At 38.0% G+C, this 14,618-nt stretch overlaps 1 protein-coding gene across 1 annotated transcript in view; it reads left to right on the top strand.

The window, feature by feature from the left end:
• Positions 1 to 2,382, top strand: part of RNF144A (ring finger protein 144A) — an 86,891-nt gene extending 84,509 nt beyond the window's left edge. Inside the window, exon 7 of the mRNA XM_053709715.1 lies at positions 983 to 2,382. Coding sequence (XP_053565690.1) covers positions 983 to 1,114 — 132 coding nt within the window. The 3' untranslated portion in view covers positions 1,115 to 2,382. The remainder of the gene's footprint in view (positions 1 to 982) is intronic.
• Positions 2,383 to 14,618: the final 12,236 nt, after the last annotated feature.

Below are 14,618 nucleotides of genomic sequence, written 5' to 3'. Positions count from 1 at the left end.
GTAGAAATATCAGTTTATTAATACATAGAACATATTCTGCTATGTGCAGAACATTGGAATGTGAAATATTCATATTTTCATGTCGGGTTAGCTCATATGAGAATATGCGATCGAGTTTGTGCGAGTTAGGTGTTTTTTTCAACCTTTTGTTTCTCTATTGACTTCTATTGGGAAATAGGTTATTGAGCTTGTGATATCCTAAGTTTGGCTTTTTGCGCACGTCAGGTTAATGCAAGAGTGATAACTTTTTACTTTTAACTCATGAGCACAACCCAATGCACGCAAAAAGTTAACTTCTAGCGTAATTAGCGTTCTACCGAAAGTGCTAAATAGAGCTCCACTCGCAATCTGTCCCTAAGTGTCTCTCCTTGACATAAAGCATATTAGTTAACTCCCCTTAAAGAGATACATCATTTTCAAGCTAAGAATTGCCTTCAAAACAATTTCTGAGGGAACTCATATTGTTTGGTCTAAAGAGGAGTGAAAGGGTTATCTATTTTCCTAAGTCTCCTCTTCTTCACTCCCCCCCCCCCCCCCCAAACAGGCACCAAAAACAGTACTTGATAACACACTACATGTTAGGGAACCCAAAGCAACACGCTGTAACTTGGGAGGATTGAGGGAAAATTAAGTTTAGGGACTGACAGGCAACATGGTAAGTCTGACATCTGGAAATTTGGATTTACAAAGGATACAGTCAAATCATAACAAATATATCTAGATATATTCCATCTGAGAGATTTACACGTTATAAGGTATTATCTAAATTAATACTTTGCTATGAATCCTACAAAAAATGAATAATCTAGTAGTGAATTTATAAAGAGAAACTCTCTTCAAGTGAATTGTGATAAAAAAATTGCAGAGAGAAAAATGAATTGACAGTGAATTATATAGAGAAAAATACCCCCCCCCCCCCATATTTACATGATCAATTAGCCACATTACATTACATTAAAACTATTTTTTATTTTGTTCACAGGTTGTGGGGATATTTGCAGGATTTGGCCTATTACTTTTAGTAGCGTCACCATTTCTTTTATTAGCAACACCATTTGTTTTGTGCTGCAAATGTAAATGCGGTAAAGGAGACGATGACCCTTTACCAACCTAACGCTGAAGAAAGCTTTTTTTTTTGGTAACCACTTCTTCCCTACACGCTGGACTCTACAAAGCAGCCTTATTTGTCCCATCCTGCTCTTAGTGAAACAAACTGTGACATTGTATGAAGAACTTGTGTTTCAGCAGACGACAAGAAGAAATAAAGGCTCCAACAATAAAAATGATTAAGGTCTCGAATTACAAACTCATGAACGGTTTACAAGTTTTGTAAATAAGCATTTTTTTTTACTTTAATACTTTTTAATGCTTTTATTTTTTTCATTGAAGTTTGTGTTTTTATTTTCATTTTAATATTAAATGTTATATGTCTAATATATAAATATATTTTTTAAACTGCATTGTTTGAAGGGGAACATATTCATATAAAATGTTTCACATTTTTATTCAGCAAGTTAAAATAATTGCACTGCTATCTCGGTACAATAATGTAATATGCACTTATTCATCAGAATAAACCTTTCAGGTTCAGACGTAAATATGATTCTGGAAAACAAAGTACACTTTTGTTTTAGAGATTAAAGGGACAAGAAAACCCAAAATGTTTATTTCATTATTTACATAAAGTTTTAAACCACACAATTTACTTTTGTTATCAAATTTGCTTTCTCTTGGTTTAAAGAGCATCAGTGCGCTACTGTGAGCTAGCTTAACAAATTAGGTGAACCAATGACAAGAGGCATATAGTGCAGCAACCAATCATCAGCTAGCTCTCAGTAGTGCATTGCTACAAAGAAAACAAAGCAAATGAGACAATATACGTAAATTGTATAGTTGTTTTAAATGCAAGCTCACAAAAATTTAATTTTGACTTTACTGTCCCTTTAAATCATATAGCATTGATATAGCACAATTCTGCATCAGTAAAAAAGGGCTTCTTTATATTTTTCTGTTCTTTCTTTTTTTCTTTTCGATCAAATATGTAAATATTTGACAGGCAACTTACTTACCGTGTGAAGTATACAATTTCATAAATTGTGGAAAATAATTACAACACCTGTGGATTCAACTACAGAATACCAGACACTGTGTAATTATAGGGCAATAAAAAAAAATCTACTTAAAAAAATATGAGTTTTATACCAGTAAAGAGATGGATTTTGGTACAGTCCAAAAGAGTGAATGCAGTGTAAAAATTATGATAATTGAAAGTGGTGCATCTATCACAATTAATTTTAATAAACAATTATGTTCTCTACAGAACTCTCTACTTCTTGTATTACACGTAATGTAATTATGAGATAAAAATTGTATATGCGCAAATCTCTGAAGTGTTTTATTTCATTTTACATCAAACTGTTAAGTACAGAATGTGTTTAATCATTAAAGGGACAGTAAACATCTTGTATTGACAAATACATTTCTCTTGTGTTGCTATAGAATAACTTACATAACATAAGTTTAAATGTTTTTAAAACAAATTAACATCTTGATTGCTGCAGTTATTTCTCTTGTAAGGTGTATCCAGTCCACAGATCATCCATTACTTGTGCGATATTCTCCTTCCCAACAGGAAGCTGCAAGAGGGTAACCCACAGCAGAACTGTCTATATAGCTCCTCCCCTAACTGCCACCTCCAGTCATTCTCTTGCAGCTCTCAACAAGCATGGAAGCAGTTAGAGAGATGTGGTGATGTTGTTTTTCTTCAATTCAAAAGTTTGTTATTTTTAAATGGTACCGTAGTTGTACTATTTTTGGTCTCAGGCAGAAAATAGAAGAAGAGTCTGCCTGTGGTCTCTAATGATCTTAGAAGGTTGTAACTAAGATCCATTGCTGTTCTCACACATAACTGAAGAGAGAGGTAACTTCAGCTTGGGGAATGGCGTGCAGGGTATCCTGCTATGAGGTATGTGCAGTCTAAATTTTTCTAGAGAAATGTATATGCTAGAAAATGCTGTTGATACCAGATTTATTTAAGGTAAGCCTGATTACAGTGATTTAAAAACGACTAGTATCATGCTTACTATTAGAGGTAACAGTCTTATTATTTTTTTCAAATTACTGAAATATAAAACGTTTGCTGGGAGTGCTTAAACATTTTTTATATGCTTTTGGTGATAAAACTTTATTGGGGCCCAGTTTTTTCCACATGGCTGGCTAAAATTTGCCTAGGGATAGTTTTGTTTGGCCTCTCACTGTGTAGACAGGAGTGGGAGGGGCCTAATTTCGCACCTAAATGCGCATTAGCTTTTGCAGACTGAGACATCCACTTTCCCTGAAAGAGTTCCCTGAATGCTTAGGACCTCTCTGAAGGGTTTTGGTGCTTTCCAAAGTCGTTTGTATGGCAAGGTAGGGCCACAGCAGAGCTGTGGCAGTTTGTTGTGACTGTTAAAAAATGTCTATTTCGTTTTTTTGATCCGTTTTTGAAACTAAGGGGTTAATCATCCATTTGCAAGTGGGTGCAATGCTCTGTTAGCCTTTTATATACACTGTAAAAAATTTGTTTTATTTACTGCTTTTTTTCACTGTTTTTCAAATTCTGACCTTTTTTATTTCTCTTAAAGGCACAGTACCATTTTTATTTTTTGCTTGTTAACTTTCTGTAAAGTGTTTTCCAAGCTTGCTGGTCTCATTGCTAGTCTGTTTAAACATGTCTGACATAGAGGAAACTCTTTGTTCATTATGTTTAGAAGCCATGGTGGAACCCCCTCTTAGAATGTGTACCAAATGTACTGATTTCACTTTAAGTTATAAAGACCATATTCTGTCTTTAAAAGATTTATCACCAGAGGAATCTGACAAGGGGGAAGTTATGCCGACTAACTCGCCCCACGTGTCAGAGCCTTTGACTCCCGCTCAAGGGACTCACGCTCAAGAGGCGCCAAGTACATCTAGCGCGCCCATAGCGTTTACTTTACAAGACATGGCGGCAGTCATGGATAATACACTGTCAGCGGAATTATCCAGACTACCTGGGTTACGAGGAAAGCGAGACAGCTCTGGGGTTAGAAGAAATACAGAGCACACTGACGCTTTAGTAGCTATGTCTGATACCCCATCACAATATGCAGAAGCTGTGGAAGGAGAGCTTCTTTCTGTGGGTGATGTTTCTGACTCAGGGAAGATGATTCAACCTGATTCTGATATGGCAACATTTAAATTTAAGCTTGAACACCTCCGCGTGTTGCTCAGGGAGGTTTTAGCTACTCTGAATGACTGTGACACCATTGCAGTGCCAGAGAAATTGTGCAGATTGGATAAATACTATGCAGTACCTGTTTACACTGATGTTTTTCCAATACCTAAAAGGTTTTCAGAAATTATTACTAAGGAATGGGATAGACCAGGTGTACCGTTCTCTCCCCCTCCTATTTTTAAGAAATTGTTTCCAATAGATGCCGCCACACGGGACTTATGGCAAACGGTCCCTAAGGTGGAGGGAGCAGTTTCTACCCTAGCTAAGCGTACTACTATCCCTGTCGAGGACAGTTGTGCTTTCTTAGATCCAATGGATAAAAAGTTAGAGGGTTACCTTAAGAAAATGTTTATTCAACAAGGTTTTATTCTACAGCCTCTTGCATGCATTGCCCCAGTCACTGCTGCGGCGGCCTTCTGGTTTGAGTCTCTGGAAGAGGATTTACAGGTAGAGACCCCATTGGACGATATACTTGACAAGCTTAGAGCACTTAAGCTAGCCAATTCATTTGTTTCTGATGCCATTGTTCATTTGACTAAACTAACAGCTAAGAATTCTGGTTTTGCTATTCAGGCGCGTAGGGCGCTATGGCTTAAATCATGGTCAGCTGACATTACTTCAAAGTCTAAGCTTCTTAATATTCCCTTCAAGGGGCAGACCCTATTCGGGCCTGGTTTGAAGATCATTTCTGATATCACGGGAGGAAAAGGTCATGCCCTCCCTCAGGACAGGTCTAATAAATCAAGGGCCAAACAGACTAATTTTCGTGCCTTTTGAAACTTTAAGACGAGCGCAGCATCAACTTCCTCTAATACAAAACAAGAGGGAACTTTTGCCCAGTCCAAGTCGGTCTGGAGACCTAACCAGGCTTGGAACAAAGGTAAGCAGGCCAAAAAGCCTGCTGCTGCCTCTAAGACAGCATGAAGGATTGGCCCCCGATCCGGTAACGGATCTAGTAGGGGGCAGACTTTCTCTCTTCGCCCAGGCTTGGGCAAGAGATGTCCAGGATCCCTGGGCATTGGAAATTGTATCCCAGGGATATCTTCTGGACTTCAAAGCTTCCCCTCCAAAAGGGAGATTTCACCTTTCACAATTATCTGCAAACCAGATAAAGAGAGAGGCATTCTTACATTGTGTTCAAGGCCTCCAAGTTATGGGAGTGATCCACCCAGTTCCAAAGGAGGAACAGGGACAAGGCTTCTATTCAAATCTGTTTGTGGTTCCCAAGAAAGAGGGAACCTTCAGACCAATCTTAGATCTCAAGATCCTAAACAAATTTCTCAGGGTCCCATCCTTCAAGATGGAGACTATTCGAAGCATCCTACCTATGATCCAGGAGGGTCAATACATGACTACAGTGGATTTAAAGGATGCTTATCTTCACATTCCGATACTCAAAGATCATCATCGGTTTCTCAGGTTTGCCTTCCTGGAAAGGCATTACCAGTTTGTAGCTCTTCCCTTTGGGTTAGCTACAGCTCCAAGAATCTTTACGAAGGTTCTGGGTTCACTTCTGGCGGTCCTAAGGCCGCAGGGCATAGAAGTGGCCCCTTATTTAGACAACATTCTGATACAGGCGTCAAATTTCCAAATTGCCAAGTCTCATACGGACATAGTTCTGGCATTTCTGAGGTTGCACGGGTGGAAAGTGAATGAAGAGAAGAGTTCTCTATCCCCTCTCACAAGAGTTTCCTTTCTGGGAACTCTGATAGATTCTGTAGAAATGAGGATTTACCTGAAAGAGACCAGGTTATCAAAACTTCTAAATTCTTGCCGTGTTATTCTACTTCTCGCCCTTTGGTGGCTCAGTGTATGGAAGTAATCGGCTTAATGGTAGCGGCAATGGACATAGTGCCATTTGCCCACCTACATCTCAGACCGCTGCAACTCTGCATGCTCAATCAGTGGAATGGGGATTACACAGATTTGTCCCCTACTAAATCTGGATCAAGAGATCAGGGATTATTTTCTCTGGTGGCTATCTCGGGTCCATCTGTCCAAAGGTATGGCCTTTCGCAGGCCAGATTGGACAATATTAACGACAGATGCCAGCCTTCTAGGCTGGGGGGCAGTCTGGAACTCCCTGAAGGCTCAGGGATCGTGGACTCAGGAGGAGACCCTCCTTCCAATAAACATTCTGGAACTAAGAGCGATTTTCAATGCTCTTCAGGCTTGGCCTCAGCTAGCGACAATGAGGTTCATCAGATTTCAGTCAGACAACATCATGACTGTGGCTTACATCAACCATCAAGCGGGAACAAGGAGTTCCCTAGCGATGTTGGAAGTTTCAAAGATAATTCTTTGGGCAGAGATTCACTCTTGCCACCTATCAGCTATCCATATCCCAGGTGTAGAGAACTGGGAGGTGGATTTTCTAAGTCGACAGACTTTTCGTCCGGGGGAGTGGGAACTCCATCCGGAGGTGTTTGCACAATTGGTTCAACGTTGGGGCAAACCAGAACTGGATCTCATGGCGTCTCGCCAGAACGCCAAACTTCCTTGTTACGGATCCAGATCCAGGGATCCCAAGGCAACGCTGATAGATGCTCAAGCAGCGCCTTGGTCCTTCAACCTGGCTTATGTGTTTCCACCGTTTCCTCTGCTCCCTCGTCTGATTGCCAAAATCAAGCAGGAGAGAGCATCACTGATTTTGATAGCACATGCGTGGCCACGCAGGACTTGGTATGCAGATCTGGTGGACATGTCATCCCTTCCACCATGGACTCTGCCTCTGAGACAGGACCTTCTACTTCAGGGTCCTTTCAACCATCCAAATCTAAATTCTCTGAGACTGACTGCCTGGAGATTGAACGCTTGATTTTATCAAAGTGTGGCTTCTCTGAGTCAGTCATTGATACTTTAATTCAGACACGGAAGCCTGTCACCAGGAAAATCTATTATAAGATATGGCGTAAATATCTTTATTGATGTGAATCCAAGGGCTACTCATGGAGTAAAGACAGGATACCCAGGATATTATCTTTTCTCCAAGAAGGATTGGAAAAGGGATTGTCAGCTAGTTCCTTAAAGGGACAGATTTCTGCTCTGTCTATTCTTTTGCACAAGCGTCTGGCGGATGTTCCAGACGTTCAGGCGTTTTGTCAGGCTTTAGTTAGAATCAAGCCTGTGTTTAAACCAGTTGCTCCGCCATGGAGTTTAAATTTGGTTCTTAAAGTTCTCCAAGGGGTTCCGTTTGAGCCTCTTCATTCCATAGATGTCAAGCTTTTATCTTGGAAAGTTCTGTTTTTGGTAGCTATTTCCTCGGCTCGTAGAGTTCCGAGTTATCTGCCTTACAGTGTGATTCCCCTTATCTGATCTTTCATGCAGATAAGGTAGTTTTGCGTACCAAACCTGGGTTTTTACCTAAGGTGGTATCTAATAAGAATATCAATCAGGATATTGTTGTTCCGTCATTGTGTCCTAATCCTTCTTCAAAGAAGGAACGTCTATTACACAATCTTGATGTGGTTCGTGCTTTAAAGTTTTATTTACAAGCTACTAAAGATTTTCGTCAAACATCTGCTTTGTTTGTTGTCTACTCTGGACAGAGGAGAGGCCAAAAGGCTTCGGCAACTTCTCTTTCGTTTTGGCAAGGAAGTATAATATGCTTAGCTTATGAGACTGCTGGCCAGCAGCCTCCTGAAAGGATTACAGCTCATTCTACTAGAGCTGTGGCTTCCACATGGGCTTTTAAAAATTAGGCTTCTGTTGAACAGATTTGCAAGGCGGCGACTTGGTCTTCGCTTCATACTTTTTTAAAGTTTTATAAATTTGATACTTTTGCTTCTTCTGAGGCTATTTTTGGGAGAAAGGTTTTACAGGCAGTGGTACCTTCCGTTTAAGTACCTGCCTTGTCCCTCCCTTCATCCGTGTACTTTAGCTTTGGTATTGGTATCCCACAAGTAATGGATGATCCGTGGACTGGATACACCTTACAAGAGAAAACATAATTTATGCTTACCTGATAAATTTATTTCTCTTGTGGTGTATCCAGTCAACGGCCCGCCCTGTCATTTTAAGGCAGGTATATTTTATTTTTAAACTACAGTCACCACTGCACCCTATGGTTTCTCCTTTCTCTTGCTTGTCTTCGGTCGAATGACTGGAGGTGGTAGTTAAGGGAGGAGCTATATAGACAGCTCTGCTGTGGGTGATCCTCTTGCAGCTTCCTGTTGGGAAGGAGAATATCCCACAAGTAATGGATGATCCGTGGACTGGATACACCACAAGATAAATAAATTTATCAGGTAAGCATAAATTATGTTTTTTCAATAACAAACTCCATCCACTATTTGCATTATTTGGAGGAATCAATCCAGACTTCTGTGTGCAAAAAACAAGGATAGTCATGGTCCCAATCTTAGTATAAAATGCATTGTTTTGCAATTTTTTACAGGTAAATCCAATTATGGAAATATATGTAGCAAGGTTAGCCTTGATAAGTCAGTAGGGTGCATTTTTAAGTTCTGAGAATTAGAAAATACACAATTTTCAGAGCTAAATCACATGCAAAGAGGCACAATAAATAATACAATATATTGCTAAGTTGTTTCATTATGCATAATCAGGCAATTTATATAAACATCTCAATGTGTTTACTGTTCCTTTAAAGGGACAATGTACTCAGGCAAGTAGCTGAGTTTACTGTATTCTTAGTAGCTGCAGAAACACCCATTCAGATGGACTATTCTCTCTCTATCTCCCCTACTCCTTTGTGGGCTGATTTCTGATGCTGCCTCTTTTTTACATAGCTTTTCAAAAGAGAATAATGCAGCATTCATATTGTTAGTATATGTGGTGGTTTCAACTGGCAAAATTATCTGTTCCAAATGAAAAATTAAAAGTAAATAAGATATTTGTAAACAATTAACTGCACTCATCAAGTAAAATGGATCAGTGGGATACACACTAAAGGGAATTGAAATTTACAGTGCAACATCCCTTTAATGGTAACACTGCTTTTATTGTGTTTACCAAAATGTTCATGGAAGTTTAAAAAAACAAAACACAATTGTAATACTGTTGCATGAAACATCTTGTTTAAAGGGACAGTCTACACCAGAATTTTTATTGTTTTAAAAGATAGATAATCCCTTTATTACCCATTCCCTAGTTTTGTATAACCAACACAGTTATTTTAATACACTTTTTACCTTTGTGATTATCTTGTATTAAGCCTCTGCAGACTGCCCCATTATGTCAGTTCTTTTAACAGACTTGCACTTTCGCCAATCAGTGTTGGCTCCTAGGTAACTCCACGGGCGTGAGCACAATGTTATCTATATGGCATACATGAACGAATGCCCTCTATTGGTGAAACAAATGTCTAAATGTATTCAGATAAGAGGCGGCCCTCAAGGGCTAAGATATTAGCATATGAGCCTAACTAGGTTTAGCTTTCAACTAAGAATACAAAGAGAACAAAGCAAAATTTATGCTAATGAAATAACATGGCCTATCTGAATCATGAAAGTTTATTTTTGACTAGACTTTCCCTTTAATCATGTATTTTCACAGTTATATTAGGTTTGTTATTTTCTACCAATTCTAAATGTTAAATCAGAAATACAGAATACAAAGTACATTCCAGGTTGTGATGTAGAGACAAGAATTGCTAATTAAAAACATAAAATAGATCTTTTTTTTCTTATTACATTAACCTTTTACACTATTTTTCTGGATGTGTGTTAGTCATTTTGTAGAATGCTGTAAGTACTGTTTTTTAATTTGTATTTGATAGTAGGTATCCTTTAACAATTGCTTTTGAAGTAAGATAAAAATGCTTATGATAAAACAATGCAAGTGGATGTTTTGTTAGATTTCTCTCATTATATAAGTGAATTATCAGATCTCTTTACAAGGTATAAACAAATTGGAAAGTATTCTAAATATGTGATACCATTTTATTATAATGGGCACAATTAAACAAAGTGCTATTGATGAAATAATAAAATAAAAAAATCTCTTTAAATAGATGAATTTCAAATCTCTCCCTCCCTCTGAATCATATCAGTACAGGCCTCTGACCTCTCTAGTGAAGGTAGAATTTTTTTCAAAATCTGCAGAAGTGAATGCCATCTTATCATATGGTCACCCCATCCTGCTTGAGACAGTTCCCTTTCTACCTGTTTTAAGTTCAGGAGGTTGAGATGCTCCAGCATGAAATGTTTATTTTACACATGTGAAGAAAGAATGTTTGTAAGAGTCCAGCGACAGTTTGATGGAGCTCCAGTTTATTAACCTACAAATGTTTCCAAAATAGAGGCAACTCTAGATACTTTAGACGATTATCACTGGTTTCCACAGGTGATTTATTGACTGGCTAAGTCATAGAGGGTAGACCTTGTTGGCTATCCTCACCAATAAACTTCAATGGAGCATGAAAACTGCAACAAAAACTAACACTCATACTCATGCGCCAACCTGAATAGTAACAGTTAAGAGTGGGTTTAGTGGGGGTCCAAACCACTGTATGGGGCCTTGTGTCTGGATGTGGGGTATTTTGCTGGGGGGTCCTAGAGTGTGTGGGGGTGCCTCTCCAGGGTTTGTCACTGTGAGGGTCATGGAGTATGGGATCTAGCCCTGGAGGTTGGGGGTCCTTGTCCCTAGAGGTTGGGGGGGCTGAGGTGCAGGGCAGAAAAGCTACCATGTTCATTTGCATAAACTTTAATACATTTGGGTCAGTGTGAGACAGTTCTAACACCTGAGACCTCATATCTTTCAGCCCTTATAACTTTTTAATTCAATTTTTTAAAATTATTTTTAACAGACAGTGTTAATATTATTGTAACTGTACTGTTAAATCTATGTTTGATGTGTTTTGTGCAACCTTTTTTTTGTCTTGCATAACAGTTAACCAAAACTCTGAAGTCATGCTAACATGACGCACGTTAAATTCGATTGCGCTCAAGCAAACGCGTTTACTTTTAACTCAAAATATGGGCTGGGTGCTATTTCCGACACTTGCAAAAAGAGGAAAAATACTTCATCTCGCTCACGCACTACAGTTAGCATGCCACTTGCCTGCATAAATAGTGCATACCCTTACACCATCTGAGTTCATTTAAGTTCTCTGTACAATATACTTTGTATCTTTGTAAACTTTTGCAATCTTATTAATATAGACTGCACATAATCATCTGAGAACATTTTAATATTTTTTATTATTTTTTTAAATAGATTTTTATTATTGAAGTGATCTTCTTAATATAGACTACAATAGATGAACCATAACAAAATAAAATGTTTAACGACAGATATCATGTTGTTTAAAATTAGACTGTGTAGCCACAATTTGTTGCATTGTACAATCTAAACATTCAGGCATGTTATAAAAACTGAAATTATATGCAACCCAAACAGTACAAGCATTACATTTCACATTGCTTTAATTTTATGCTTTTGATTGTATGAATATATCAAACTGTCTCCATGGCTACTATGCCCTGGGAATCACAAATGTCAATTCACAAACTAAATTGTCTCCATGGAGAAATATTCCTTTATATATCCTATTACGCAAACAAAGTATTTTTGGAAATGATGTATTAAGAGAGCAGGTAAATGAAATATATGTTTCTTAAGCGTTTATTTACAAAATATGTATTTTAGCAAACATATATTACTAATTCAGCTGTAAGCGTCTAAAATAACATTATTATCATTGCTGCCTTTTATTAAAATACCAGGAAAAAGGAAAAAAACGTATAGAACATATTATTATTTTAATTTATTGGTACAACACAACTACCTTGCATAGCACTGGGTGCATGAGTAAGGGTATTTAATAGCATTAATTTGTAGTAAACAAAATACCAATACATGCTCGACTAAACAAAACATATTAAGGGGACGTGAAACCCCAAATTTTTCTTTCATGATTGACATGGAGCATACAATTTTAAACAAATTTTCAATTTTCTTAATTCATTAATGTTGTTTTATTCTTTTGATATCTTTTGTTGAAGGAGCAGCAGTGCACTCCTGGAAGGTATCTGAACACATCAGGTGAGTCAATGGCAACAGGGATGTATGGGCAGCCACCATTCACCAGCTTGCTTCCAGTAGTTTATTGCTGCTCCTGAGACCACCTAGATATGTTTTTTTAACAAAGGATACTCAACGAACAAAGCAAATTAGACAATAGAAGTAAATTGGAAACTTCTGAATAATAAAAGTTTGTTTGACTTTACTATAATTTCTTTCATGTAATTGGCAAGAGTCCATGAGCTAGTGACGTATGGGATATACATTCCTACCAGGAGGGGCAAAGTTTCCCAAACCTCAAAATGCCTATAAATACACCCCTGACCACACCCACAATTCAGTTTTACAAACTTTGCCTCCTATGGAGGTGGTGAAGTAAGTTTGTGCTAAGATTTCTACGTTGACATGCGCTTCTCAGCTTTTTTGAAGCCCTATTCCTCTCAGAGTACAGCGAATGTCAGAGAGACGTGAAGAGAGTATCACCTATTGAATGCAATGATTTTCCTAATGGGGGTCTATTTCATAGGTTCTCTGTTATCGGTCATTAGAGATTCATCTCCTACCTCCCTTTTCAGATTGACAATATACTCTCATATTCCATTACCTCTACTGATAACTGTTTCAGTACTGGTTTGGCTATCTGCTATATGTGGATGGGTGTCTTTTTTGGTAAGTATGTTTTTTATTACTTAAAGGGACAGTAAAGTAAAAATTAAACTATCATGATTCGGACAGAGCATGCCATTTTTTTCTTTTTTTTTTTTCTTTTCCTTTTTATAATATTTCCGGGCGGTCAGCAAATTCGGAGTTAAAATGAAGGTATTCCTTGAATTTCTTGATCAAATGATTCTTAAATTTGGAATCATTCACCAAGTAATATGGGAATCTAAATCTTGTAGAGGAGTTTATAGACCGATTTAGCTGGAGTTCTAAAAAAATAGGAGAGTGATCTGATAAGGTTACAGGAGTTATTCCTGCAGTAGTATTCGTTGTACATAATCTGTCATCGATTAGAAACAAGTCTATTCGAGATAGAGTTTTATGAGCCTTAGAAAGGCAGGTGTATTCTCTGACATCAGGATTTTGAATCCTCCAGATGTCTTTAACAGCTAAATTCTGGGTTAAAGTTTTGAATATTTTTGCTTCAAGATTGTCTCTTTTTTGTTTTGCTTGTTTGTTGGTCTGCCGAAGCCTGTCTAGAGGAGATTGCGGCGCCATATTGAAATCGCCACCCAATACCACATAACCTTCTGAATAGGTTAATATTTTAGATTGTAGCGTGTCCCAAAACTCATAATCCAGCATGTTAGGTGCATATATATTACAGAGAGTAAGCAATTGATCTTGAATTTTAATTTTCATCATCACAAACCTCTCCTCAGGGTCCCTTTCAGAGTGGATTAACTCATATTCTAATCTTTTTCCAATCAAAATGGCTACCCCTCTTTTTCTTCCAAAACTGGGAGAAGCAACAACCTCTTTAACCCAAGAGCCTTTCATTTTTTTAATTTCATCTATGTCTAGATGTGTTTCTTGCAGGAATGCAAGGTCTGCCTGCATTTTTCTCAGGTGAGAGACAATTGCTTTCCTTTTAATGGGGGTCGAAATACCACCAATGTTCCATGATATGAGTTTAACTTTATCTAGTCTTTTAGTCATCTATTAACATAGATAGGGCAATTGTGGCAGAAGACAGGAATGGGGGTGAGAGCAGAAGGGGAACAACAACAACAACAACAAAAAAAAAAAAAAGGATGGGGAGAAGGAGAAGCCCCCCGCCCCCTCCCCCCAAAAAGGAGAGGGAGAGGGAGGGGGCAAAAAGAAAAAATGTTCTAAATATTTATCTAGAACTCCACAATATCTCAATTCAATACCCAGCAGGGAAATTTCCCCTGCTGAGTTCTTGGTCCGATAATGGTCCTCTTCAGAGGACTGTTTTAATTTGAAAAAACCCATGTCAATTCTATTAAAGGCCTATTAACCTAGTTGTTGTCTATTTATTGCTGTCTATCTACACACTATTTGAGTTGTAGATTCTATTTCAGAAAAAAAAATTTCAGCTTCGCGAGGATTTTCGAAAAAATATACCTTGTCCCTAACCATTATTCTGAGTTTGTGTGGGTATAATAGTGTCGCTTTATATCCTCTTTGTATCATTTTTGTGCATATTGGTGCCAATTCTTTCCTCCTTGAGGCTGTCTCGGCTGAGAAATCTTGGAAACAATAGAATTTTGGCACCATCTAAACTAATTGGTTGTTTCTTTTTAAATTGTTGAAGTATATTAGTTTTGTCAAGGTAATTTAGGAAACGCACAATTACTGGTCTGGGCCTATTTATTTTATTGTCAGTTGGGGGTGGACCTATTCTATGAGCCCT

This window comes from Bombina bombina, chromosome 4 (assembly GCF_027579735.1).
Source record: "Bombina bombina isolate aBomBom1 chromosome 4, aBomBom1.pri, whole genome shotgun sequence".
Lineage (NCBI taxonomy): Eukaryota > Metazoa > Chordata > Amphibia > Anura > Bombinatoridae > Bombina > Bombina bombina.
Note: the sequence above shows the minus strand (reverse complement) of the source record. Positions and strands in the feature narration are given on the sequence as shown.